The sequence below is a fragment of the Ammospiza caudacuta genome, chromosome 17 (genome assembly GCF_027887145.1).
Source record: "Ammospiza caudacuta isolate bAmmCau1 chromosome 17, bAmmCau1.pri, whole genome shotgun sequence".
NCBI classification, from domain to species: domain Eukaryota; kingdom Metazoa; phylum Chordata; class Aves; order Passeriformes; family Passerellidae; genus Ammospiza; species Ammospiza caudacuta.
This window is the reverse complement of record NC_080609.1, coordinates 7,795,455-7,823,115: the sequence shown is the minus strand read 5'-3', so window position 1 is coordinate 7,823,115 and position 27,661 is coordinate 7,795,455. Positions and strand designations below refer to the sequence as shown.

Here is a 27,661-nt window from a genome sequence, read left to right as displayed (position 1 = left end):
ACTACATTAATTTAGATTTCAGTATGAGCTAGTACTCATATAGAATTTATTTATTGCTACTGCCATCATAAGGGTTTCAAAATATCTTTCAGAGTGGTTGTAAGGAAAAGAGGTGTTTGCCAAAACCATCAGTCTAAAATGTTTTCATATTTAGTTTATATTTAGTCTAATTCTTCTAGTTCCTTCTTCAAAAAGCAAAAAGAAGGCATAAAAAGACCAAAAGGTATTAAGCAAGTGATTCTGCCACTAAACCTCCATTTTACTTTAGACACATCCTCATCCTAAATTTCATATTAGACATTAATTAAATGAACAACTAGATTTTAAACTGTTCTTGGACATGATTAAAACCAAAGGTGGGAGTCTCAAAAATTCTTCTGCACATTAATTACAAATATCCATTAGAAATTATTAAGATGTTATAACTACTTTAGAACACCTTAGAGCTGCACCCTCTACAAGACAGAATTTACTTCAATTAAGGAACCTGATTGAAGTACTAAAAATACAATGATCTGTTCTATGAGAATGGAATATTAAACACTTTCATTTACCTCCTAAAATTTGCCAGTTCCCATTAACTTCTTCACAGACCCATCATTTAGTAGACCACCTTTTAGTCTGTTACAGTAACAATTACTGTAAAACCCAGGGCAGTATGGCACAACCCAGCAGAAAAGGTTACCAGTGTGTGCTGAGGGAGACCAGTAACACTGAGGGGAAATTCTCTGGCAAATCATCTCTTTGCAACACTGCATTATTCATTGCAGACAACATGCTCAGCACAGGAGCAAATAGCTGAACCATTATTTCCACTTTCAGCAGTTCTACACCATTGTAGCAAGTTTCTGATGGTAACTGGCAGCTTCTCAACAGCACATCAAAAATTGGATAACTGAAATTAAATCAAGCATATGAGAGAACTGGAAGGAAGGGCTGAAGCATAGACCTTTTCTAAACAGAATGGAGGGTCAGTTTTAAATTGCTGTGGTAATGTTAGCAAACATGTATCAGTTATTTACTGCAAATGAGGCAAGCAACTTCCCCTAATGCAAAAATTTTAAATTGTAGACACATGCATATGCTTGGAGCATATTTTTGAAGTAAGAAGAGACTTATTTTTGAAGTAAAAAGCATCTTACAATTAAGTCACCTAATATCTAATAAAAAACAGAACAACAAATAAAAAAAAAATCCCAGCCCTGAGTATATACATGAACTAAATATGTTCAGTCATCTTTAAACATTCCAAGTTTAAAATCCCATCTGAAAGAAATATTCAAAATTATAATAAATATTTAGAATCAAATAAAATAGCCATTCTTACCTCAGTAACAGTGCCAAGCTTTTTGAGGCTAATAAAAGTAATTGGTAACTTCAGAAGGTTTTTTTTAAGCAATCAACTTTAATACAATTGTATTTTCAGTCATTTGATGGGTTGAAAACAGGTCACAGATTAGGGTTCAAGCGGCTCAGCACAGCCACAACCTCCAGACATTCATGTTCAGCTGCACACCACTACCTGCCCCCTCATACAGGGTCACTCTGGTAATAAACCACAACATTGTTTGCAAAACTTGCAGACTGTTGACCGCTCATGTACAACTATGATTATCATGTATTTTAAGAAATTAATATAAGTGCAGGGAAATTCAACTTTTCCCAGTTTGGCTGAATGTTTTCTCTACTGCATTTCTGAATAGATGTGTTTCATACAAGTTTGCCTTGAGCTGGGACCGACCTGTGATCTGCTATAGCACTCATGGAAGCACATAGCTGCCAATAATTACCCTGATGGAAAAAAAACATTTTAAAAATGAGCTTCCTGCATACCTATTGCAGCAAAAAGAACATCCTAAATATGAATACATTGACCCTATAAAACTCAGTCTAACCCACGATCTATTGCTCCTCATCCAATGAATATGTAGCAGTATATCTGTAAAGCACACATGTAGTGTTAGTTTAGTGTAAGTTTAAAGCTGTAACAGTACAATACAAACAAGCAAATGTTTATTCATTTCCTAAATGTACTGTGGAGTAACTTGAGCAATCTTCTTCAATGTACACATCTGCTCAGCTGGCAGCAGTCTAAACACATTGGATGCCAAGAACTTTTGATTGTCAGGAGTCTTTAGGCTCCGACGCTGAATTGCAGAGGACATTTTTGTCTGCATTACATTTACTATGATTTAAAGACAGTGAACACATCCAGGGTACCAGACATTTTCTGGGCACCATGACAGAACTCAAAAGTTTAAAGAAAGAAAGAATTACAACATTTACTTTTTTTCCCACAATCACCAGAAGTTTTAGCTTTCTGTCTCTCTCTTGGTTTTACCACCAGTTCCATAATAAAATTTAGGTTTCCATCTAAATCATCTGATGCTTTTAACTTTTTGCTCCAAACCATAAGCTCAAATCTGAGACCAAGAACAGGCCATTGCAGTCACAGCAATCTTAATTTCATATAAAATTCATTCTGTCCCTTACCTGTCCCCACTCAAATCCATGCTTTAGGGATACTCACACTCTTCCCTTAGTGTACATGATACAATAATCTCTATTTCTATTTACCAGCAACTTCCTACATCCTGTGCTGCAATCCTGGGCATTTTGACTCGTTAACACTTCCTGCCCATAAACACTTGAGATGAATTTGAAAATTATTATATCAAATACAGTTTTAGCGTGCTTTCTGAGGTGAGCAATGAAGTAATCCATTGCCACAGATAAATTACCACTGTCAAGTCTAAGTTCCGGGCAAATAAGCCAATTCTCGTTGCTGTGCAGTGGCAGGATTTCAGCTCACCTACCTCACTTGCTGCTGAGCCACACCTCCCTCACGTTTCTCCACACTATTTCGGCAGATACTCCCATGTTCAGGCCTACACTTCCAAGTGTCTTTTTTTAAACACTTCTTACAAAATTCCGTCACTTTCTCAAGGCAATTCCTCAATCCCCTCAACAACTACTTCCAGCACTTCTATATATTGTTGTTTGTTGCTTCCTACACTCTCCTCAGCGTTCCCCAGCTCCGTCCCCTCACAGCCAGCGGCGAGGACCGGCCGCTCCTGACCCTGCCCCAGGCGGGAGCGCGGGGAACCCACCGCGGCACGGCTGTGAGGAAAATGTTCCACCTCAGCACTACCGAGGGCAAGGTCATGTCGGCTCCTTCAGACAGAGGGAAGGCACAAGCACAACTCTCAGGGCGGCTGCAGCCCCCAGCCCCACACGGCCGGCGGGGAGGCGAGAGGCGGCGGCCGCGCCGTCAGCGCCCGGCCGGCCCTGAGGGGAGCGGAGCAGCCGAGGGCGAGAGGCGCCGGGACAGCGCCGGGACAGCGCCCTCAGGCACCGGGCGGAGCTCGGGGCTGGCCGGTGCAGGGCCAGGAGCTGGACTCGACGATCCTCAGGATATTGTGTGATTCTCTGACCTCTGGAGTCAGTAACAGCACAAATCCCCAGCGAGCAGGAAGCCCCAGAGCCATCACAACTAGTGATGACAGCTTTGCTTTCCCAAAACAAATTCTGTGCACGTATTTTAAACATACATTATGAAATAAATGTGGATCTAATTTAAGCTACATTCTTTCCCTCCTAGAATTAATGATTTCATTTAAGGCACAGGGAAGCGGACCAAGCCCCACACAACAGCGGGGTCTGGTGCAGGATGAGCGGCGTCAGCCCCTGCTCAGGACACCACCGGCGCTGAGCTCTGACACTCACCCAGCCACATTTAGTGTCAGAAATATTACTGCCCCAGCCAGCACAGTTCAGTAGCTTACCCAAGTGTCAACTGGTAAAATCAAACACACACAAAGACTAGGGCATGCAAGAACCCTGTTTTCTTAAGCAGTATTAATAACTGATAGAGATCATTAACATCCAGCTTCTCAAAATGACACCTGAGAGGAGGTGTATAGAAATAGTGGGTAGAGCTGTTAACCTTTGTAGTGTAGCCGACTCTGAAGAAACAAGTTTTAAGGGATTGGATTGTAATGCAATTAAGACTTATATTTTCCCTGCAGGTATGTAAGCATTGCTGTTCAAGAGTAAAGAAGATCCAAACAGCCTCAGGGTACAGACTCCAGGTGGATTCCCTGTGACACTGTTGCCCTCTCTGTCTCTTGAGCAGCTAACTCCTTGCCCCTTAACCTGTACTACTGACAATCCCCTTAAATGCTTCTGCACCCTTCTGTCATCATGACTCAAGCTCTGTCCCAAATCATATTAAACCAGTTCTTTAGGATATACAGTTAACAACTCACTCCAACATTTGGATAGAGCACCATGTGATTTACCTGAATCACCTCAAGGAGAGATGAAAACTCCACTCGACTGTTACTAGCTGTTGCACATATTCTGAGAACTAAATTTACAATTGCTTTGGATATTCAAGATGAAAGCGATTTAAGTATTTAGTTCCAAGGTCGTGAGTCTTGGAGAAGAAAAGTCTCTGGATTCTGGAGAGCAGAAGAGTTCAGTTACTATTTTTCCCCTGCACCACTAATAAGTCTTTCCCACATTCTACTGTGAGAATGTGATGATAGAGCTGCTATTAAACTTTAATTTAATTATAGTACTTCTGGGAGCATTCTAAGGTTAGAAATGCAACATTTCACATTTAACATCTTGAAATTATTTTTCCTCTTTGCAATGCAAGTTCACAATTATTTAAAAACCCACAAATTTGGACATACCTTCAAACAGGTTATTTCATGTTTAACAGACAGTGGTTCCCACTCTAGTGTAAATATAATATAATGAAGTCTTCTTAATATTCCACTCTTCCACAGGAATGGTTCTGAATTTGCTGATTTGTAGAATTCTTTTGTTTTCACCCCTCCAAGGGAAACACATAGCAATTTAAATCTTATGACAATAGGCTTGCTTTTCTTGGTTACATTTCACAAATATCTTGAAAATAGTCCATGAAACAAAAGGGTCTGCTACTCACGGGATGACAAAAATATGTTATATTAGGAAGAAGGAAAACAAAAAAAAGGTCTCACTCAAACAATTTCAGACGCTAATAAATAAAACCAAACCAGTTCCTAAGAAAATGTCTTTAATTTTCATGTTATGGAAATACATATTTTGGTTTTATTTCCATGATACAAAAATTTAAATATCAAACATTTTCTGAAATCTACCAATGCAGATCCTTTTTTAAACAATAAAGGGCTGGTGCAGTTAGCAGGTTTATCACATTTACCAAAAAACATTTTTTACAGAATCAGGATTTAAAAGTGGGAACAACAGATGTGAAAACAAAGAAAAACTACCTCCCACCAGGAAATTAATGTTGGAGAAACTTTTAAGTTGCAGTTTTTTGAAAGGGTAGGTATGTGTAATGCTGGTATTTAGATGAATACCACCTGCACTGGGGGTGAGGGTAGAGAACAGAAATTCAAAAAATGTTCCCAGAAAAAGTAGTAGGTAGAAAGCAATAAGTAAAACTGCAGTTCTACCTGTTTCCAGAATGCTGACAGCATACTGAAGCTGCCTGAAAACAGTTAAATATTAGGAGAGCTGTGGTAACTCCCCAAGCAAAGGAAACAGCCTAGCACAAAATCACAGAGTGCCAGTTCCTGTACAGTTCACAGCCAGCATGCCAAAGGAGGTGACCAAAGGACACTGAGTCTTGCTTCTTAAACCTAACATCAGTTACAACAGCAAGGATTTCACAGGATCAACAACAACTCATATACTAGGTGATGTACACACGAGTAAAATTGACAGTGATTGTTCAAGAAACAGTTTAAAATAATTAAACTGATTTTCAGGACACATACTGCTTTGTTAACACCACTTTATTTAAATAAAGTATGGCTTCCAAGAGGTGTATTCTCTCAACTGCTTTCAATCAATTCCACTTTTTAAGGCAGTTGTTTCCTACCATGTTTCAGGGACCTCAAAAATTCCAGTGGAACTACTTGTGAGGCTTCCTAGAAGACAGAATCATGGAATAAAAATTACATCAAGATTTTTTTTTTGCTGTTGTTCTTTCAGAGGATATTAAGACATATTTTCCGATAGAGGGAGGCTCTAGATACATTACTGGCAAGTCAATATTTACAAAGAGGAACCAAGAGACTGTTTATGAATAGCTACTTTAAAAAAAAAGGGGAAAAAGTAAAGGTTAATTATAAGTTTCTTACATAAATGGTAAATAATGTATTTTTAACCCTAGTAATTAGGTAATTTTGGTTTTGCAATTACTGGGATGATAAAGTTAAATACTATTTTCCCAAGTGTACTCGTCATTATTTTTATTTAGGCTGTTAAGACAGTGAAGAATATTTCCATCCCAAATTAACTGAAGAATAAAGATGAATCATTAATACCAATAACATATACTCCCATAAGGCCAAATAAGAGCCTGAATTTTATACTCAGAATTACAGACACTCTTGTCATTTAGCATATGCTTACAGGCCCCAACTGCCCTACTGAACAAAAAGAAGAAAACAATTTCCAAGCACAGCTTTTGAATCAGCTAAGAAAGATTTTACTCTACCAAGTCAGGAGAAAGGATGTCTGGTATACAATACTACTTTCTGGTTAAAAGCTGCTAGTGCAATTATTGAAACAAAGTTTTAATGATGAATATTTGAATATACTTCAATGCAAGCAGTGCTCCAGATGACTAGTATGGTATGGTCATCTGGACCAAATTAAAATACAATTTAATTTTTATTATAATCCAATTTCTGCAAGAAATTATTAACAAACATTGAAATAGAATCAACAAGAAATAGATCAATAAAATTAAAATATTTTCATGTTTAAATTCATGTGATCTAAGGATAGTTATTAACTTTTTTTGCACAAGCTGCAGTAACTCACAAAACAGCAAAAATTACAAGGTGAAACATCATAATCTGATTGTAACCTGCCTGCATTTAGTCAGATGTTCAGTTCAAAGTATTTTGGCTAAAAATTACACAGGTATTAAAATCTGAAAACACCCACCTTCACATCAGCCCTAGGTGAAAAGTCTTCAGCCAAATGAAGCCCAATAAAGGTTATGGTTACAAATATAACACAAAACACTGAATGTATTAATGCATACATAATGCATCAAAACAGAGTGCCTTCAATTTTGCTTACAATGCAAAACACATTGACTAACCTTATCTACAAAGTCACATTAAAAAATATTGAAAAAGCTTTATTTTAAGGAAAAGGTAAGCAAAAGTAATGAGTCAACTACATTCTGATTCCTTTGGTTGGTGTCAGATTGGGTTTTGATTGGTTGTGAGTTTTTTGGTTTGGGCTGAGTTCTTTGCTTTTTGATCTTGTTTTGGGTTTGTTTGTTGATTTTTTTTACCATTTTTATATGATGCAGTCTTCAGTTTCAAGAAGAACTTTGAATGTAATGGAGTAAGTTACTGCTAGAAGCAATGACTTTCAAGAAAAGAATTTCAGTTCTGTTCAGGCCTAGAACATTTCCAAACAGAACAGAAAACCATGTGCATTAACATGGTTCCAGCACTTACCTGCTGGAACTTGCTCTGTCTTGATCTTTTTCAACTTTTTGGCTCTCTTCTTGCCATCTGGAAGGGACTCTGCACAGGAGTCTGTCTGATCATTTTCTGGATCTTGGCCTTCTCCCTCTTCCATATCATCAGAAACAGTTTCTTCCTCAATAGGACTCATGCTTCTCTTTCCCACTGTACTGGTACCTGTATAACTGGGAGACAGAAGAAAGATGATTGTGAAAATGTCAAGAAGACACAGGTACATAAGTACACATTGTTGTACTTCTATTAAATGCTTATGAAGGTAGAAGAATAAACTGTCCTGAGTGGTGTACCATGAAATTGCAGTATCTGAAAGATTTGGCCTAACTATAAAATTCCTCAAATTTGCTATCTAATCTGATCTTCTGTAGATCAAGGTATTAATTTCTGTACTACTGATGTCTCAGACTTAGCTGCTATTCTGATGAGATCACTCATGTGAAATGTAATTAAATCAGTTCTCTATCCCTGCACAGTTTTACATTTTATTCTCATAGTTATGCAAACTCTTTAAAGCACTGTCAATAGACAGCAAATCATGCACAACTGAAGCCTCAAAACCACATCTTGAAATTGAAGGAGTCTACATGCTCACTTCACCTCTCTGCTGGAACTACAGGTAGTTTTAAAAGCATTTATATATAAAAGGTAGAGGAAAACATCAAGCTCCACCTATAAAACTTAAATCTGGCTTTCAAGTGCAGAGCCCTGTTATTCATGGGACCAGTAAAATAAAGAGCACAAGAAATTGCACACTCATTTCATTAGCAGCATTTGAATGAAGTCTGACTAACAGAGTATAAAGATAACTCAGAGCTCCACTCCATTCACACACACTGAAATAACCTTGTGTAGGCTTTTGTTCCACTGCAATGCTATTGTTAAATTTCCTTAAAAGACAACTGACAATATTAAAATCAAATTAGCATGAGTATAAAACAGAATGAGGTAGCAAAGGGGCTAATTAAAAAACAGTTCCCATTATGAACTTCTATGTATGTAAACACCAGCTACTTAAATGTCTAATATAATGCTTTTAGAACAACCAATTTTAGAAAGGGTAGTTTTAGATTTATGAACTTTTATTTTTAATTAGAACTACACAACATGGCTGTATGCATCTAAGCCATGTTCTATTCTGTGAGTTAAATAAATATTAATACCAAGTTATAAAACAAAGCTTTACAAGGTATTTTTTTTCTTTTTAATCAACAGCAGTGAATTGCAGTGTTTCAGTAAGGTTTCAGCTAAAGGAAGAACTGTTAAATTTTGCAGTATACTTTTGGCTTTGAAATAGAATTTTTTCAGCTGAACATTTTGCAACTTAAAACAGAGACTGTCTGGGATGTCCAAAGGCAATAAACAAAGATGAAACATATGATTACATCTCATGCTCTTATATCCACTTTAGGAGCACAAACACCATTTACTTTGATGAATAGCTGTTTTTTCCTCCAAACATTCACACACAGAAGGCCTTCTTGCACGATTTCTTACAAATCATCATTTTGAGTCATACCATAACCACCACCAATAAAAAGCTGGATAGAACTGTTAATCCTATGTACACACTTCAGGATTGCAAAACAGGCAAAAACTAGGGCTGGAAAGAAAAAAAATCTAGGGAAGAAGTAGCATTAGGAAATGAAAAACTACTTTTTTTTTTAAATACAGTTTAGAAAAGCTTGTAAGAATTCTACTTTTGGGAAAGCTATTCTGAAAAATACATTAGGAAGAAAAAACTCAGGAACCATAAATTATGATCCCAGGATTTCTTCAGCACTTGGCTCTCAGAAGGGAACTTGCACTCACTGTAGGAAGAAGATCCCTTCTTGAATGGTCCTATGGCTGAATTTAATTTTTTCCAACATAAGACTCCTGTGAAGTTATTGCAAATAAAGAGAAACAAATTCTTGACCTTCAGTGCACATGTAGCTGCATACCAAAGAACAATATAAAAATTAATTTTAGGCCTTATGGGCCTCCTGCAGATACCTTAGGGGGGGGAAAAAAAAGCCCACCACCAAAAAGTGGCAGCACAAAATACAAAATAAACATATTTTATAATGAAGAACCATTGTCTTCCTTTCTCCCAAATAATTTTATTTGCTATTCATTCATGGACTGCATGGCTTCTGGAGGGGAAAGGGTTAATTGTTTTATGTCTTGTTCTTCTTTAACCTTGAATAAGATTTAAGATTACAGCAACATCATTTATGTACCAAGCAGTAAATGAGTATGGTTGCATACACAAGTTAGAGCACTACTCAAAGTTCAGCTTTCCACTTATAACAGTTATTTTGGATGTGTGCACATATCTGCCTCAACTTCTTCATTCAGCTGACAAACAACTGAACAAAGTTAAAGACTGAACACAATAATTGCATTCAGTCATTGCCCAATGCAGACAGACTTCTCTTATGATCCTTATGACCATTTAGAGACACAGATTCACCCCATCCTCTAACCATGCAACACTCAAGGTTCAAAATACACCTCTACAACAGCTATCCAGGCAATAACTCATTTTATTTTCTAAAGAATATATTATCAGATGTACTAAATAGCAGCAATCCAATTACCACTATGGTAATTAAATTTAAATAATCAGCACATGGAGGGGAGCAAAAAGTAGGAAAACAATTATGATGATGTAGCATTTAACATTTTCTCTTTTGGAAAAGGATGTCTGATTTTTCAAAGAAACACTTCACGACAACAAGGTATTTGTAACTGGCCTGGATGTATGAGGACCTACAATTTCAAATAAATTTAATTTACACAAAACTAAGTTCTCTTGACACTTGAAACAACATTGAGGGGTGGGACTAGATACTGATCCATCATAAAAATCAGTCATTTCAGCTGAAGAGCAGGTGAATTCACCTAAAATAACAATACAAGCAGGAACACTATAATAATTTACTTGCAATATTTGTTATCTATACCCTTAATACCTCAGCTTTTGCAATTCCTATTCTTTAGGGGGTAATAAACCACTGTAAAAAACCATTTCTGTAATAAACAAAAAGAATCATCATCAATAAACCAAGTAGAAACACTTGCACATTTCAAGAATTAGCTATCTTTGGCAAAATGAAGACATTCAAGGAAGTGGTGCTACAAACAGCCCCCTGACCTGACAGAAGATGCAGCACTCACAGTTTTAGGCAGAATTGTACCCTTTCCTTGTACTTCATACACTGCCTTTTGGCATTGCCCTTACTCTTCTTTACTCTTTCCAGATGATGATCAGGAGAATAATTAAGTACAAACAGAGCAGGGCACCTAGTTTTCCATAGAGCAAACCCCACTGGACTTTTCCTGCCATGGTTTAACACTGTTTTGCTAAGGAAAAGCTCCTAAAGCCATGCATGTAACAGTCATGGCAGAGCTGGCAGGCAGTCCTTTGCTAAGCACAACACAGCCAGTTCCATCTGTTTCCTATGTGTGTTCTGAATAGCAACAGATCTGGACAAGGGGATCTTATTTAGTACTTGAAGTTTTGTCAAATGCAACACTTTTTCATCTACTTCTCCATCTAACATTCATAATTAGCCGTATTTCCATTGAAATCAATTTTTATATTTAAGGGTAATATTAAGTTATATGCAAGGGATACATATTAATTATAAATTGTTTTACCTTGTGACAGCTATTAACACTATTAAACTTTATTTTCTGAAGAGAAATTCCTCTACAATATAGAACTACAGTTTTATCAACAAGACAAGAATTAAAGAACCTTTGTTACATATTTATCAATCTGTCAATTTAAGACAAAAGTTCCTTACAAGAAATACTCAACAACTTCTTTACTGAATGAAAAAGTAACCAGGACACATTGTCATCATGGAGACAAACTGCTATCCTGCAGCTGTGCTCCTTGGCAGAAGCTGATGCAGCAAGCTCATTAAATAATAAATAAATAAAGGATGCAGTAACATGAAGCTATTATAAGAGATCAGCTGCTGGATACATCACAGTGCTGAGTGCTCAGCTAGATACGACTTCAACTAATCTGGGCAAATATACATGCACACATACATATTTGTCCTGATTGTTTATATAAACATTGATATTATATTTCATATGAAAACAAATCTATTTATTGTATATAATAAACATATTAATTGTATATAATAGATAAAATAGAAATATTTTATATACCTTTAGATAGAAATATTTTTGTATACCTTCTTCTGGAAAATAGAGTTCATCTTGAGTGAAATCAAAGATCATGGTTTGCAGTTCCACGTTCTAACTAAACAGGTTATACTTCAGAGGAAGCATTTACAAAATATAAATTGACAAAAGAATTAAATATAACTAGTAAAAAATAAAACTAAGTGAAGAAAAACATGTCAAAAGACCTGCATGAGAGGCAACGTGGGACAGAACCAAATTACTTTATTAATGGAATAATAAGAGAACAAAAAATTATGTAACATCAATTATAAGAGATCTGTCAACAAAATAAAGGCTGCTTTCCAAGGCTATCAAGTTGTTGAACATGTGAAAAGAAAAAGCTACTTCTTGTAGAATTTTACAACACTAGGTGAAGAAAAGGTATTAAAAAATTTCAAGGAGAGTAAGTACTTAGACAAACAACTCGCTAGGGTATGTCAAACTTTTAGGGAAAGAATTTACTGAAAATTTTGTTCAGCAATTTTCCAAATGACACATTTGTGGTGGATCTTAAACTTCTTTGCAAGACAACAGCAAATCAGCTTTCTGCATTTCCTGTTCTTCATGAGCTGCCATCATTACCATCTGCCTGCAACCTGTGAGGTACCCAAACCCCAGCACTCACTGACAGGAGACACTTCCTCTGGCAGAAACAAGACTAGAACTCAGTGTTTCTTTGCAGCATCTCAAGGTGTAGTAAGTGTTTCCAGACTATTTAATAGTCCACCACCTTAGTGCTAAGCCTTAGCCACGTGCAGCCTTGTGCCAGGAGAATCCTTAGAGCTCCTCAGCTCCTCACAGCATGGACTCCCCAGGATCCCTGAGTACAACAGTTCCATTAAACTAACTTCATTTGATATGGATTGTATCATCATCCCTCCATATGTTTTTTTGAATCAAACGTGTCTGTAACACATTTAGAATTCCCAGCATGACAAAAGCCATGAAGATCTGACAGCTTGCCAAAATACACACCTGCAAAATTATAAGGTCATGAAAAGAACAGAACAATTTTACTGAATTTGTTATTGACAGATCAACATTTACAGGAAGATGTAATGAGAACTAGAACTTAATGTAGCATTCCAAGAAAGATAAAGCAGAAATACCTCAGCACTGGTTTTATGACCACCAAATTTGGTTTGTGTTACCACAGGGCAGGGAGGAAAAGGAGACAAAATCCCCCAAAAACAAACCAAAACATCTGCTTAGAGAAGTGTAACTTAGACACGCCACTCAAACTTATTCTCACGCAGAATTCATAGAACTGGTGGGACAGTGCAGGAGAAGGGAGGGGGAAGAATGGCAATAACTTGATAAGTTATTTATACAATTATATTAACACTAAAAGTCTCTTCACATGCTCAGCTACACAGATAACTGAGAAAGAAGCTGCCTGTTACCATCATATCCAAAACCTGTCATTAATATCAGCAGATAAATATGGATCAAGAAATACATACAGCAACACAGGGAACATACTGTACCAGAACCAAAAGCATCATGTTCTAACTTAATTTTGTCCTTAAATAATGAACTAAAGCCCTTTTCAAGCTTTACACTAAAAGCTTAAAGCCATGCAAGTATCATCATTTGCCATCCTATTTCTGAAGCACAAGGACAACTTCATCAAGACTGCTCTAGAAGAGAATTTATACCATTCTTTGTGGCACTATTATCACCATGGAAAGTCAGCCCAGAACCAACATGGTCTTTAAAAGATGCATGATGACAACTAAGTGTCCACATGACACAAGCCATTCACAAGTGTAATATGACTAAAGAAAATAATTTTGAAATTTTGGTTATAAGAAATTATGCAGCTACATCAAGCTCAGAAGCTGTGATGTGACCTGCCCTCAAGATCCCAGCATTTAAAAGTCTGTCTGATCACATTTATGATGAAATTCCCTCTGTTCCTTTACCTATTGTCTTGTGACATCTGATGTACCACTGCTGATTTATATGCAAAGAAATACACACAGAAAAAATGTCCTGGATTAGTTTAGAACTATCTGAAAATTGTTAGATTTTGTACAGAAATGCAGTAAGAACACGAGCTGGCAGCACAGACATCTCACCTGTTAACACAGTAGTACCGACTCTGGGAAACGTAAGGTGTGCACTGGGTTTTTAACCTCTTCCTCTCCATCTCCTTCCAACTATCTTCTGTACATTTTCTCTTGGTCTGTTTTTCTTCATGTTTTTTCTCCACATATTCTGCATATGTCTGGATCCTATAACTTTCAGCATACCGGCTGGTGTTTACAGCTATGGAGGAGGAGAATGATATTATATACAAAACACTTAAATGACAGCATGCCCTCTACTGAAATAGCTTATTTGGAAAAGCAGAAGGCTGCAAGCTATTTGTTCTGTTCATAAAACAATTTCTAGTTCCATTGTTAGCAATTAAAAAAACAAAACAAAACAAACCCAAAATGCCATATTCTCTAGAAGTCACAGTGCCTGAACTAGATGCTCAAAGCTCTTCTCAAAGTCAGACTTTGTGTAAAAAGAGTTAAATCTACTTAAGACATTTCTTTTAAATTAGAAACTATCAATTCTTCAGTCGTAACCCTCTTCCAGATTGCTTGTTGGCAAGAAAAGATTTCCTGGATTTTTTCCCTTTTAGTCTCATTACTTAACCCAGCAGGTTTATTTTGCAAGTCTGCCAGGAAAAGACGACATTTGCAAAGCCTTTGCCAAAACTCTGTTTGATTGCTGTGAAACATAAGCTTATTTGAGCTGCATTTTTGGTTGCACAAGATATCCATGGAAGAAGCACTTAACTAACAGCCAGCTGTTCCATCCTTGTATCTTTCTAATGTCTGATCTCCCTTTAACCAAAAACCACTTTGAGTTCAAGGTAGAAAGATTTCTGTCAATGCAAAATTAGAAGCACTTTAAAACTAAAGAAAAAACTTTCACTGCCTCCACTCAGTAACAATTTAACAACATTCCTTCAAGCCCCAGCATCTTCACAGCTCTCAGCCTTTACTCTGCGAGCCAAGCTCTGGCCTGACGCCATCCCTGTAACAGATGAATCAGCAAATTAAACTGACTGTCAACTGGTGTCTTCTGCTGCTTTCAGCCTAGCTCTCTGAAAGAAAGTATTGTAAACCAAGCAGTAAACCAGTTTAAATGTAAACAAAACACAACAACCCCCCCTCCCCAACCTCAGACTGTTTTCCTGCATATTTTAAAATACTGCAATTGTAGTGGAGACAAAAATCCTGATTTTATTATGTACTTCCAATTTTTTAGAGCCATTTCAGATGCATATCCCACTCTGGGATTCTAGCTGAGCTGTTATAAATACATGTTATTCTGTGCTACCTCTGGTGCAAGCACTAGAGATGGCAAGCTCCAACACCAAATTTCAGAAAGGAGAGGAAGATGGGTGGATGTGGTTTTTTCTCCTCTTTCAGGACAGAGCATCCATTCTGTGTATTTGCTGTGTAACAGTAAAACAGGTATCTATAGTACCTGCCATGGTATATGGATGCTGCTGTTGCAACATACATAAGACCAGGCAGGAGTGTTGACTATTTAATTTTAATCCCAAGTACAGACAGCAGTAGTTCTGATTAACAGCCCCATGAGATAGTTGCACTAACCAACAAGTGTCAGACATACCTCCTTTCATCCCTCTTGTATTTGTTTTGAACTGCAAAGTTACAGGATCTGCTTGTAAGAATTAGGACAATATTTATTGCCCATGAAGTTATGGGGCAGGCATCATGAATGAATTAATAAGGCTCACTGGAGTTTACTGCATGCCAGCCAACATTCCTTGGGGGAAAATTTGTTTAGTTAAACTCAAGCATGTTTTTACTTGCTAAAATCAAGCACAAAGTTACCATGGATCATCTGATACATACTCATTTGTTAAAATACAATAACATTATTTGTTTTGCTACAAGATATGAGCCAAAGTTATGGGTCTGCCATTTAATTCCTTGATAAACTCAGGCCTTTCTCAAGGAAGAAAAACAAATAATTTGAGGCCTAAATATAATTCTAAAATAAATCTGTGCAAGAGTCAGTATTTTTGTACAAAGTCAAGTCTACTTTCTTGAAATAAGGCATGTATTTTACAGCAATCCATTCATATGGCACACACACAAATATATGTATATACATATATAGCATATATATTTAATATAAAATGTTACATGCTGAATATTTTGCTTCATCATTGAAAAACTGAAATGAAGCCATATGGAGAAGTCTAAGGAGCCACAGAGATAAAACAATCTTGCATGATCTTGAATTGAAGAGCAGCTCCTCTGATGCTTTTTTGATGGATGCTGTCCATATTGCCAACAAAGCAAATACAGTTAGGTTGTTCTGCACTCCCAGGAGACGAAATCCACTGCTAGAATGTTCTGTGAATTCTAAAAAACTAAAGAGAAGTTGGGGGGGTATTTCTTTATTTCTTTAAATTTCAAGAGATGAGACTAATCTTTCTGTGACACCTAACCTAGTAACCAACACCATGTGGCTGCACTTCACATTAACTGCAGCCCCAAATTTTCTATCTCATAGCAGAATAACAGTAACTGCAAACTATTTTAGGAAAAGCATTTCTAAAGGATGGCACCTTCCCTTATTACTAGGGAAGACATCAAACAGGCTGACTGTCATTGAGTGGTCCAAGAGGAATGTTTACAAAGACACCTTTCTGTCAAGTCCTTGCTTTTATGGAGAGCAACATCCTGACAGATGGCCACTGATAATATTAAGCCTCTTAATAAAAAGACAAATATGTTGGTGAACCATGTAGGTAAAAGAAAAGCCACAATATATAAATACAATAAACACACAGAGCTCTACAGATTAAGGCTGCAATGCTAAACACTTAAGCTTATGAAATACTTCAGTAAAATGTCACCTGTGAAGCCTTTAAGTGACCTCTGTATGGATGCTGCATTAACCTTATCTGACCATGTTCTCCTTAAACATGGGAGCAGTGCCTCAGCCACAGCAACAGTGTGCAATTAGGAGTAGCTAAGGAGGCATTTTGTTTTACTCTCAATACTCACCATATGGTTCCACAGCCTTATTTACTGACTACTAGGGCTATTCATGACACACGTAACAATCCAGAAGTTTGCCATGATGACAAAAGGGCACATGCATAGTCCAGTATTTCAAAGTAAAACTCAGGAGTGGAAGCAGCAGGGCTGTGTGCCTATTTTATCAACAGAAAGCAGAAGACTCAACATCCCAAATCAGAGGGCATCTTTTAAATTAACCTAAATAGAATTCAATTGTCCCCTACACAACATTCAGGGCAGAGCTCTTCCACAGCAAATGTACAAACTTACTCCCAGAGAAGCCATAAATCCTAAAAAAACGTACATGATGATGTAACCATGGACATTGCCAAGGTGTAAGCAGAATTCAACTATATTTTGTTAAATATTAGTGAAATTTTCAATGTAACATGAATGGCCCCTTTTGTTAACCTATATACAGTTTTCAGTCTTTCAAGCATATCTGGACAATTTCTGCTGCAAGGCATTAAAATGTTAACACGTGGCTAATTAGCTGACCAGAGTATCTCAAGTATACTTGATAAGAGCAACTATCTGCAGGCTGTACCCAAACTGATAACACCAATTTGTACATGGTGCTGCCCATCCCTTTGTTCTCCTCTCCTGTATCAGCTTAAGATAGAAGGTGGCTATACAGATTCTAAACAGCAGCTCAAAATCATAAATCTCTTCAAGATATAAGCATAGAAGTACACCCATAGCAACATCTTGCCTTGTATTCATATTGTTTCACAGTCCTCCAAGGCTTTTTACAAAGTCCAGAAGATGCAGACATTTATAGGAACAGGTTAAAAACCAGGCCACATTACAGTTATTCCTAGGTTCTTCACTTAAGCATATCTCACTAAATCACAAGTACAAACAGTGACTTTTATTACCAAAACAATTCATTAAAGAATTTAAGATAGGGAATAGAATAACAGAATTGATTTTAAAATGCATTTATTACAGAAAAAAACAATAAAAAACCCAAAAAAACCAAACAGGTCCCAAACCAATGAAATACCAAGAATTTTAAGCAATTTTTGGTAATTGAGGTTACTCTAATTTATCAGCTTGGTTGACTCACTGCTTTCAGTATATGAATATCTACTAACCTGATTTCATGAAAATCTATGAAAGACTATAATCACCTGTGCTTTCAAACAAATAACATTTCCCAGCATGTAGGCCACAGAACAAGCCTTCTGCTTGTCAAAGCACAAAAAAAAGACACAGAGCAGTGCCAGAAAGATTCAATTTCAATAATTCAGTTCTTTCCAAAATATGTACTTACTATAACCAAAACACAACAAAAAAACCAAAACCAAACCTAAGAACAAAAACTACAAAAAGTAGTGGTGACAATGTATATGCCAAGCATTTAGACAATGCCTGAGGAGCAGTGGGGAATTTACTGCAGCAGCATCTAGGAAAGCTTTAATTGACATAATTCTTTATCTGGAACTTCTCATTAGAAGTTATTTCATTCTTATATCTATATATGGATGAAGAAACAATGGCTCTTGCTGCTATGGAGCAATTGCTATAAGGAGGCTGCTGGTGAGCCCTCAATATCCTCTGCACAGCTATGAATGTATGAGGAAGTATGAACAACACTCCCAGGATGTTCATAAGGAATTACAGAGATGCACTGATTGTACATCCAGGCCCTGAAAGCTTCTTTAGTTGAGCATAGTAAGGATAGATGAGGTAAACTCCGTGGGGTTTTCTAATCTGCTTTATATCTTTTTTTAATTGTAAGAATTCTGTCTGAAAAGCTCTTAAGTGCAACAAAATTTTAGCCAGTTAATCAGAAGAGTTACATATACTGCTGCTCTCACTGGCCCCACAGCATTTGATGCAAGCATTTCAGTAAATGGGGGTGACATTACTCAACATATCCCAAATTATCATCTATAATGGCCTTAAATTTCAGCCATTCTTCCCTGAAGTAAGGTTATGGGTCAGAACTCAAATAAATGCCCAAAACAACTAGAGAAACCACTAAGAGCTTCTGGATTCCACTACAGTCAATCAAAAATCTTAAAAAACTCCACCCCAAAGCCACCTCCAAAACAACATAAAATCCCCAAACCACAAACAAACCCAACCTAAAACCCAACACACCAAGAAGACTGTTTTCCCACATAACTAACAGCAATATTTTCAAATGTTCAAATAAAAATTTACAAACTTATGTCTGGAGAGACTGCACATTGTTCCTACACAGACTGTAGGCATATTAACAGTCCAGGCTCTTTGGACACTCTTATTTTGCATGTGCTCTACAATAGCACCAAAAGGCTTCTCACTGCATTTATTCCTTGTAAATGTAAACCAAACCAAATGTGCATCAGTCCAAAGGGTACTTGGAGGTGAAAACCACTAAAGTCTTTGACAGTTATACCCTGTGCAAAGTAACAGTAAATAGCCTCAATAAATACAGCCCCAAGTGAAGAAACCAGCACTATTCCACATACAGGTTTAGGTACTGGGAGGGTCATGGAATGAAACACAAAACTCTCAAGCAAGTCCAGTTTGGGCTTGTCTTTGCTGCCAACACATGTGCTGCTCTATGGAAGTCCAGTTCCTCCAAACAAGTCAGTGGTTTTGCTATTAGAATCACAGACCCTGCTGGCTCAGAGCATTTTGCAGGAGCCAGTTAAAGTCTTAAGGCTGAAGTAAACCCAACACTCACCTATTTGTACTTGCTCTGGCTGGCTCAGTGAGACAAATGCTGATGTATCGTCAATCCACGAAACCTGAATGTTACCTAGAAAAGCAAAAGAAATTTTTAAGACTACTTTTAATTTAGACTTAGTCACACACTTTTATCTGGTATGACATGACATAAAAAAGAAAACTAGGAGTAACTGCACTTGAGAAGGCTTTTGTCCACTGTACAGGTGTGTAGTTCATACCCAGTTGCACAAGGGCCTGGAACTGCCCAGAAAGTCAGGGCAGCGTGAGCATCCTGTACATCCCAGACCCTCACATCCTCCCTTCATGTATGAGTCTACAAAATAAACTGAAGTGATTATTTGGGAATTTCAGCCCTTTACATAAATAAATAACAGCTCTTTGAGTGATGATAAATTCCAGTCGAAAGGAGTAGGTAGAGGATTGATCACACCAAGGGAGAACTCCACTGTTGAGATACTAAATTTTCAAACTCTGATTTGTTTGAATCCCACTATACATAATTTCCTGGATGTGAACTAAAAACTTAATTTGAGTCAATATGAGGACAAATGCACAAAATCTGGACCTCATTTGGAAGCTGTTACAATGGAACAGTGACTGGAAATAAGTCCCCCTATTCATCAAGCAGTTAGTGCATTTTCTATGTGAATGGCTTAAAATGTCACATTAGCACTAAAAGAGCTCATAATCAAGCAAAAGCAGAGGAAAGGATTCCCATTCCAGACACAAGGTCTTATTATAGTCTGAAATCCATTTACATCTCCTGTGCTTACCTCTCCTGTCCTTATCTAAGTGCTTTACTGTTAGTACAATTCAGATATTGAAAACTGGTGCCATTTTTTTCATGTAGACTACAAAATCAAGTTACATATAATGTTACACCACCATTTAACCTTCAGACATTACAAGGTTAAAAACAACGATGCAAAATGGCTAAAATACATTTATTCTCAGTTGTTTAATCTATTGAAATCTAATTTAGTCTATGGGTTACAAGGTTATAGAAATCTCTTCTGAAATCCAGCCAGATTATAAACAGATTTTCTAATTATAAAAAAATAAAAGCCTAGATAGATTTCATTTGCATGCTATACATTTGAGTAGCCAGCTATTTAGGAGTTTAAGTTATAATAATTTTGATCATTGCCAAAACCATAATTAATTCAGTATGGTTTCTGACATCTCCCTGTACGGAAGGGCTAAGGTTGCTATTAAGATGAGCCTATACCATGAAGTTAGAATTTCTTTAAACATATTTTAGGGCACATAAATTCAATTTCTAATAATTTTGCCTTTGAAGAACACAGAACTCTGCTGCCTATGGGTAAGTCTCTTTGGTGTAGGGAGAACTTCCTTTTGGCAGGACATTAACATTTCCCAACACAAGCAAGGCCTGAGCTGTGACTGCAGCTCAGAACTTCAGTGCAATCTGGCAGGACCCCGACATGGAGTTTCCTTTAAAGGACAGAAATTACTGTACAAATTCATATTGCTCTATATGCATTGCTAAGTCTTTGCTCTAAAATTATTTGTGTATAAAGTTCTCCAATTTTGTATTACTAATTACAAAATTTTCTAAACAATCATTTCAGACATCTGAGACCATATTCTGTTGTAACTCTGGAACACAGAAATGCTGTCCATATTGTGTCCTCTTCCTATATATACAGTTTATTAATTTCAAACTACCTGAGCAGACTGAAAGATAGATCAGAAAGAAAAATTCTCCTGAATACCTTGCAATTGTGCCCTCAGTATAAAATAGGATCAGCAACAGACAAAAAAAAAATTCCTAAAGGAATTCAGCTATTATTCAGATGGACTTCAGAATCCATATTTTCACTAAGTGCCAAATAAAAATAAATTAATAAAAATCCAACCTATTGGTGGCACATAATTTCAGTATGAGACCCTTATTTATTGTTGCAGAAAGGTTGATGCATTCCATATGACTTTTGACTTTGCATTTTTAGCTAATAAAGGGTTTCAACACCTGCCAACATATCTTGCTTTTATACTCAGATTTATAAATTTTAGATACAGAATTTAAAGAAAGTCAAACATTAAATAGCAGACACTGAGTTCCAATCTGAAGCAAACCACAACAAATGCTCTTATGCAACTCTCCATGCTTAAGAAATGCTCTCTTCAGACTGCCACATTTCATCATTATTAAGAAGTAAGAATTTAGGAGAGATAAGATTAATAAATTAAATCATTCAGCAATACTGCTAAGCACTCAGTAAATATTGTGCATTTCAGAAGTATGGTGAAATGCAAATAAAGATCTGGAAAGCAAATGCAGCTGCAGTACACTATTTAGCAATCACCCGAGCCCTGTGCCAGCTCACTGCAAGGCCAGTGCAGATAAGCCATGGACAGCAATGTAATGGAACACCAGCTCTAGAGAAATAAACCAGGAAATCTCTCTCTCTGCACATCAAGTCTTCAATACTTTGACGAATGCCACTGGTGGTGGCACGGGTGGACAATGACATGAAGGCGCAAGTAAAATGTATTTCTTCTATAAAGAAATTTGAAAATTCTCCACATATTAGCTCAAACATGCAAACTAGATAAAGTCCACAGAATAAAATCATACTGATGGATTACATAATTGAAACATTTTCTTTTTTATACTCTGTTCTTGTACATCTCCTACATGATTTCTACTGGTAATTAAGCAGTAGTCTTTATAATACTTCAATAGTATGAGTTTGAATCAAAAGCCCAAAGACATTAATTTAGGTAGAACTTAAAGCTATACACCGAAGCTGTATTCCAGCAAATCCTGTTTTAATGACTTCCTATTTCACATCAGCATGACCAAATAAACAATGCAAATTTAAGAATCTAACGTCTTCTAAGAGACTGCATAGTGCTGCAAGTACTGGTACAGTGAAACTACATTCACCCCTGAGACTATACAAACATCTTGCATGAACAGGTGTCCAGTTGGTATGCAGGCAGTCCTGAAGGATTTCAGAATCATGAACACCCCTTCTAGAGTAGCAAATGTAAACCAGTTCCAAGTGTGACACTGCAGCCCTTTCAGCTGTTTCACCATATTTTGTTAGAAGCTCCATGGAAGACTATAATTCTGCTTGAATTCATTCTAAAATAATTTTTCTGTAAAAATCTACTAATACTGCTGGATTTCAAGACACTTTGCTTTAACTGATGTAATACCTTAGGATAATTCATGTCTGCTACTGCCTTTTTTTTTTTTGTAGCTTTTTGGTAAATCGCTTAACCTCACACTATACCACTCTGCCCCTATCCACCTACAACTGGAAAATCATGGGTACTTCTGTGTTCCAGAATTTTGGAAGGAATAATCTGCAGGGTTTTTTGAAATACCACGGCAAAAAGACTTCAAAAAAAATATAGATTAATTACAAACATGGAGCTTGTAAATGGAAATATGAAAACATTCAGCTCTAAAATCTGGAGAGGTGCGGGAATCGGCAAGTCCCAAAGCGAGCCTTGAGCGGCGCATGAGCGCGCCCCCTGGCGGCCGTGCCCGTCCCACGTAGGGAAGCGGCGGCGCTGAGGGGCACAAAGCGCCGGGAGCCGAGGGGGGGAAACCGGGAGCTGAGGGGCACAAAGCGCCGGGAGCCGAGGGGCACAAAGCGCCGGGAGCCGAGGGGCACAAAGCGCCGGGAGCCGAGGGGCACAAAGCGCCGGGAGCCGAGGGGCACAAAGCGCCGGGAGCCGAGGGGCACAAAGCGCCGGGAGCCGAGGGGGGGAAACCGGGAGCCGAGGGGCACAAAGCGCCGGGAGCCGAGGGGCACAAAGCGCGCTCCTCACCCCGAAGAGCAGCTTCCCGAGAATCCTGCCATTTCTACATTCTCGCGGAGCTGCTGTTCATTCTCTACATTCTCTCTCCTACATCTCCCAGTCGGGGCTATTAAATCCTAGCCACTCCACTGACCCCTGCTGCAGTGAAGATCGAATGCTCACAAGGAACTGAGAGAGCTGGATGCAGCTCCAGAGACCCTGCACAGACAGAGCACCAAGCCACAAGAGATAAGGTCTCTTCTTCCACATCATCTATTACTTCACCTCTCCAGATACCTACATTTCATACTTCTACTAAGTAGAGCAACAGGACTACTGGTCCAGTTATTAACTACCCTTTTTGCTGTTTCTTCTCACTTGGATGGTTCACAATCTAGAAATCAACCTGGTTATTTTCAAGCTTAATTGCTTGCCTGGACTCACATGCTGGAGTTTGGCTTTACACTGGCTGCAGGATGAACCCTGTTCCTAAAGCCTCCATCTGTCCCACACCAATCCCATTCTGTTTTTCCACCTATATAAATTCTTACTTCCTATCAGAAGAGGCTGTAGATGAAAGGATAAAAGATCCACAATATTCAACAAGCACCAAAATAAAGAGTTCTAAAAAGCAGTTAATAAGAACAGTACTTTTCAACACATCATTGCAAAGTCCACAGGACATCAAATTCAAACATTACAAGAGATTCATCATTACCTACGCTAGCATTAAGTCTGCACCCACAGACTAAAAATAACAAAACAAACCAGAAGTTTACCTTATTAATAATAACAAACAAAAAAACAAAACAAAAAACCACCAAATCCCCAAAAAAAACACCACCACCACCAAGACAGACTATATCACTCACCAAAGGCACTAAAAAGCTGGTATAGGTCACTAGTCTTCCACTCTTTGGGAAAAGTAACATGAAGAACATGATCTCGTTTGGGCTGCACTACAAAACAAAAATGTTTTTGTTAAAATAAGAGTCACTGCTTGTATCTTTAGAATATCCTAAAACTGTCATCTAATGTGGTTTGTGGTTTTTTTCTTCCCTTTCCTTTTTATCTTGTGCAGCAACTTCATTCTTTTAAATGAGTTTTTAACACACATTTTAACAAAAGATGATGAAAGTCACATTCACATGTTCAATCTTATTTAACTTAACACATGTTACTGAAATTCATTATTTAAGGAAAAATTGCACAAACTTGCAATTTCACTATGTGACAAACAGAAACATACAAATTACAACAGTCACCTAGTCAGCTGTGCCTCATCTCTTTTTTAAAAATACAGACCCCAAGTGCACCTCCCACAGAAACCTGGCTGTACTCTTCAGGTGGCTTTGCTTCTCTGCAAACAACCACCAGACTGCTTCCTGAACCCACAGTGGGGTTTACATCTCAGAAAGCAACTGAAGTGGCTAAACCAGCCAGCCCAAACAACCAGCCCAGTGGCTAAAATGTGCCCCCCCTGCAATGCTTTCTGTTTAGAGCCTTAGAGAGCCTCCTTGGCTCAGGTTCTCCTAGAATATCTGCATCAGTCTGTTCTACAGGAGTGGCTTTCAGATAAAAGAGACAGACTTTCAGAGGCAGACTTTTTTGGCAACCCTTCTTGGCAAAGTATCAAAACAATCCTGTAAGTTGGCCAGCAAGTGGAAGTAGCATCTTTACAAATTAGTAGCTTTGGCACTCTCTCAATGACCCACAGTATTTACCCATTCTTCCACTCAGTATCAAACAGTTGGGGAAGGAAGATGCAATGTAATTAGATTACCATTCCAGCAGAGCCAGAGCTCAGTGATCTGACCACCTAACTGAATTTAAAATTAAATTTATGCCCTTACAGCATGTACTTTCCAACAGTTACTTGCATCTCTCTAGACCTGCATTCTGTTACTATTACACTGGCATCTAATAGAGCCACACCCCAGTCTGAGCTTTCCAATGCAAGGAGTGGAAAATGTCTCCACATCAGTACTGCTTCCAAATGGGTACAATTTTCAAGACACTGCATATCTGACTCCTCAATATAAAATTAAGCATTTATCTAATCAAGGACCAGACTGACTTCCAGGGCTTCACACTTTATTAAGTCAAGGCATCAGTAGGAACTCTCATCTAAAGTTTTCCCCCTCATAATGAAACATCCCATAAAAGAAAGGACATTTACAGCAGTAGAATCTAGTTTAATTTAAATATATTATCAATTAATTACAGCTCCAGGTCTGTAAACTGAAATAACCAGAAAGGTAAAAATATTTTAAGTCATATTTTTCCATTATCATAATCCCACGTGGCAAAAGAATCCTGATGTTCAGGCTGAAGGTAAGGAGAGGTACTACTGCACAGCAACTGAGAAACAAAGTGGCCACAAGATTTCAGAACCATTTGCTACTCATTAGTTTGCATTCTGTATTTACTGCTGGGGTGAGGGGACAGTGTGAAGAGCCCACTTTTTTGTGATATGGTACATAAGAATAGTACCCTAAAATAACAATAAAGCTGTTAATTTCAAACTCTCTCATTTAGTTACATAAACTTAATTTGTTCTCTTCAGCCCCCTTTATAATACAGATTCTCTGGTCAAAGTTGAAGAATTTCTGGGTTTAGTATTTTGTTAAAGGAAAACAAGGAAGCAGACACATTTAAATCATTTCATGAGTAGCTAATAACCTAAACACAGCTAACAGATATGCTGATATCCTTGCTTTAGATATACATAATTAATCTTTCACTTCCTTCTCCAGGAAGTGTGTCAGAATGGTACTACTTTTCCAATGAGAGAAGCTACTTACAGTCTGGTCCTTCCAAATTGAGATATGGTATGTCCATTACTCTCATAAGAAATAGCCTAAAAGCAATATGGAAAAGAACCATTAGCAAATTTCTGCCTGAAGATCTCTTCCTTTTTATAGGTTTTTTTACATGTTTCTTCTAAAGAAGCAGAATAACCATCCCAAATTTATTCTAAGGTATGTTAAAACAAAACAGACCCTCTAAGCCCAATCCCTTATCTAAGAGTGAGAACTTGCACCAGTTGTGCCACACACTGTCCCACCTAATTTATCCTCTGAGTCTCAGCAAAAGGGGGAAGTTTTATTAAAAAAAAAAAAAAGGTAGGTTTGTTTTAAGCCAAGTTATAATCTGAACAAACTTTTGCCAAGTTTTTTGGGATTGATTTTTAAAGCACTCAAATAGTAAGTTTAGTAGGTTTTCATAAAAATAAAGATGAAGTCTACTAAAAACACAACAAAAACTTCTGGGGAGAAAACTAGTTAAGCTTCCCTGCCCAGGGTTTATCATATTGAGGAAAGCAATACAGTGGCCAACTGCAAGAACACACTACTGATAAAAAAAATACATTTACCTGAAATTAATTAGGATCAGGTTTTTATTCCCTGAGACAAATCCTACATTTATTTGTTTGGCCAAACAATTATGTCACTAAACAGCACACACACATACAACTATACTCCCTGTAGCCTAAATACTGATTTTAGTATTAAGAGCACTTCAGGTGTGTAACAGAAGTAACTGCAGCTTGCAGCACCAATTTACACCACATGGATTATGAACACTGAGCCCCAACATAATCCATAATTAAGTATCCATAACTGTGGTTCTAGGATTCCTCATCTAACTGCAGAACATTTAAATTAATAAGACTTTTCTGTATGACAGCATGAGCTCTATATTGAATTAGCTGGATTCATGAAGTTGTGAGTTAGTGTTGTGAGAATCAGTGTCATAGCTGTACTTCCTTAAAAGCTAAGCAGACCAAGCTAAAAAAATGTTATTTCCTACACTGTTTAGGGACTACAGCCAGATCACACAGTCAGAGGACAGAAATCCACTTCTCAGTAAGAACTCTGGGGTATTTTGAGGGAGCTACTTGGAAAACAGTTGTTTCTGTGGCAAGTCAAAGAGAAGGAGGAGAGGAAGGCCATCACTGTGCCAGTCACAGCAGTGCAGAAATAATCTCAAGGAGTCAACATTGTTCCTCTGCACTGAGCTAGCATGAAAGTTTTCACAGGTGTGTGGTGAACTGTGCAGAGAAATGGATCTAGCTGAAAAAAGAAAAGAGATTTCTTTTAACCCAGCTCAGTTTACCAGTCCAGGTCAGTGACTACTGCAGCCACACGTGGCTGCAAGTATTCCTACAGTGAGAGTAAGAAGTTATTGGTAAAACTGCACAAAAACACACCAATCTCCTTTTGCAGTAATTTTGCAAAGAAAAGTAAATTAATATAGAAAAGCTGAGGGATTTCCAGTACATGCCAGAGAACACAGCTCCCTATGAGAAACTTTCTAGAAATATAGCACAAACCCAAGTGATTTGCATGGATTTTGGATTCTGATATCCATTGTATAAAAAACATTTCTAAGCTAATTTCTATTTCTACAGGCCAT

General features: G+C 37.6%; 1 protein-coding gene across 5 annotated transcripts in view; it reads right to left on the bottom strand.

Annotated features, from left to right (window-relative positions):
- Positions 1-5,169: 5,169 nt before the first annotated feature.
- The window catches only part of PARN (poly(A)-specific ribonuclease), a 39,910-nt gene continuing 17,418 nt past the window's right edge, over positions 5,170-27,661 (bottom strand). For 4 of the 5 annotated variants that reach the window (XM_058815736.1, XM_058815737.1, XM_058815738.1 and 1 more), the window contains 6 exons: positions 26,047-26,102; positions 24,115-24,201; positions 19,458-19,532; positions 13,796-13,985; positions 7,503-7,696; positions 5,170-5,948 (listed from right to left, as the gene is read on the bottom strand). In XM_058815736.1, coding sequence (XP_058671719.1) covers positions 5,896-5,948; positions 7,503-7,696; positions 13,796-13,985; positions 19,458-19,532; positions 24,115-24,201; positions 26,047-26,102 — 655 coding nt within the window. In that variant the 3' untranslated portion in view covers positions 5,170-5,895. Of the gene's footprint in view, positions 5,949-7,502; positions 7,697-11,716; positions 11,805-13,795; positions 13,986-19,457; positions 19,533-24,114; positions 24,202-26,046; positions 26,103-27,661 lie in introns of those variants that run through there. The other variant, XM_058815740.1, reaches the window with a different exon arrangement.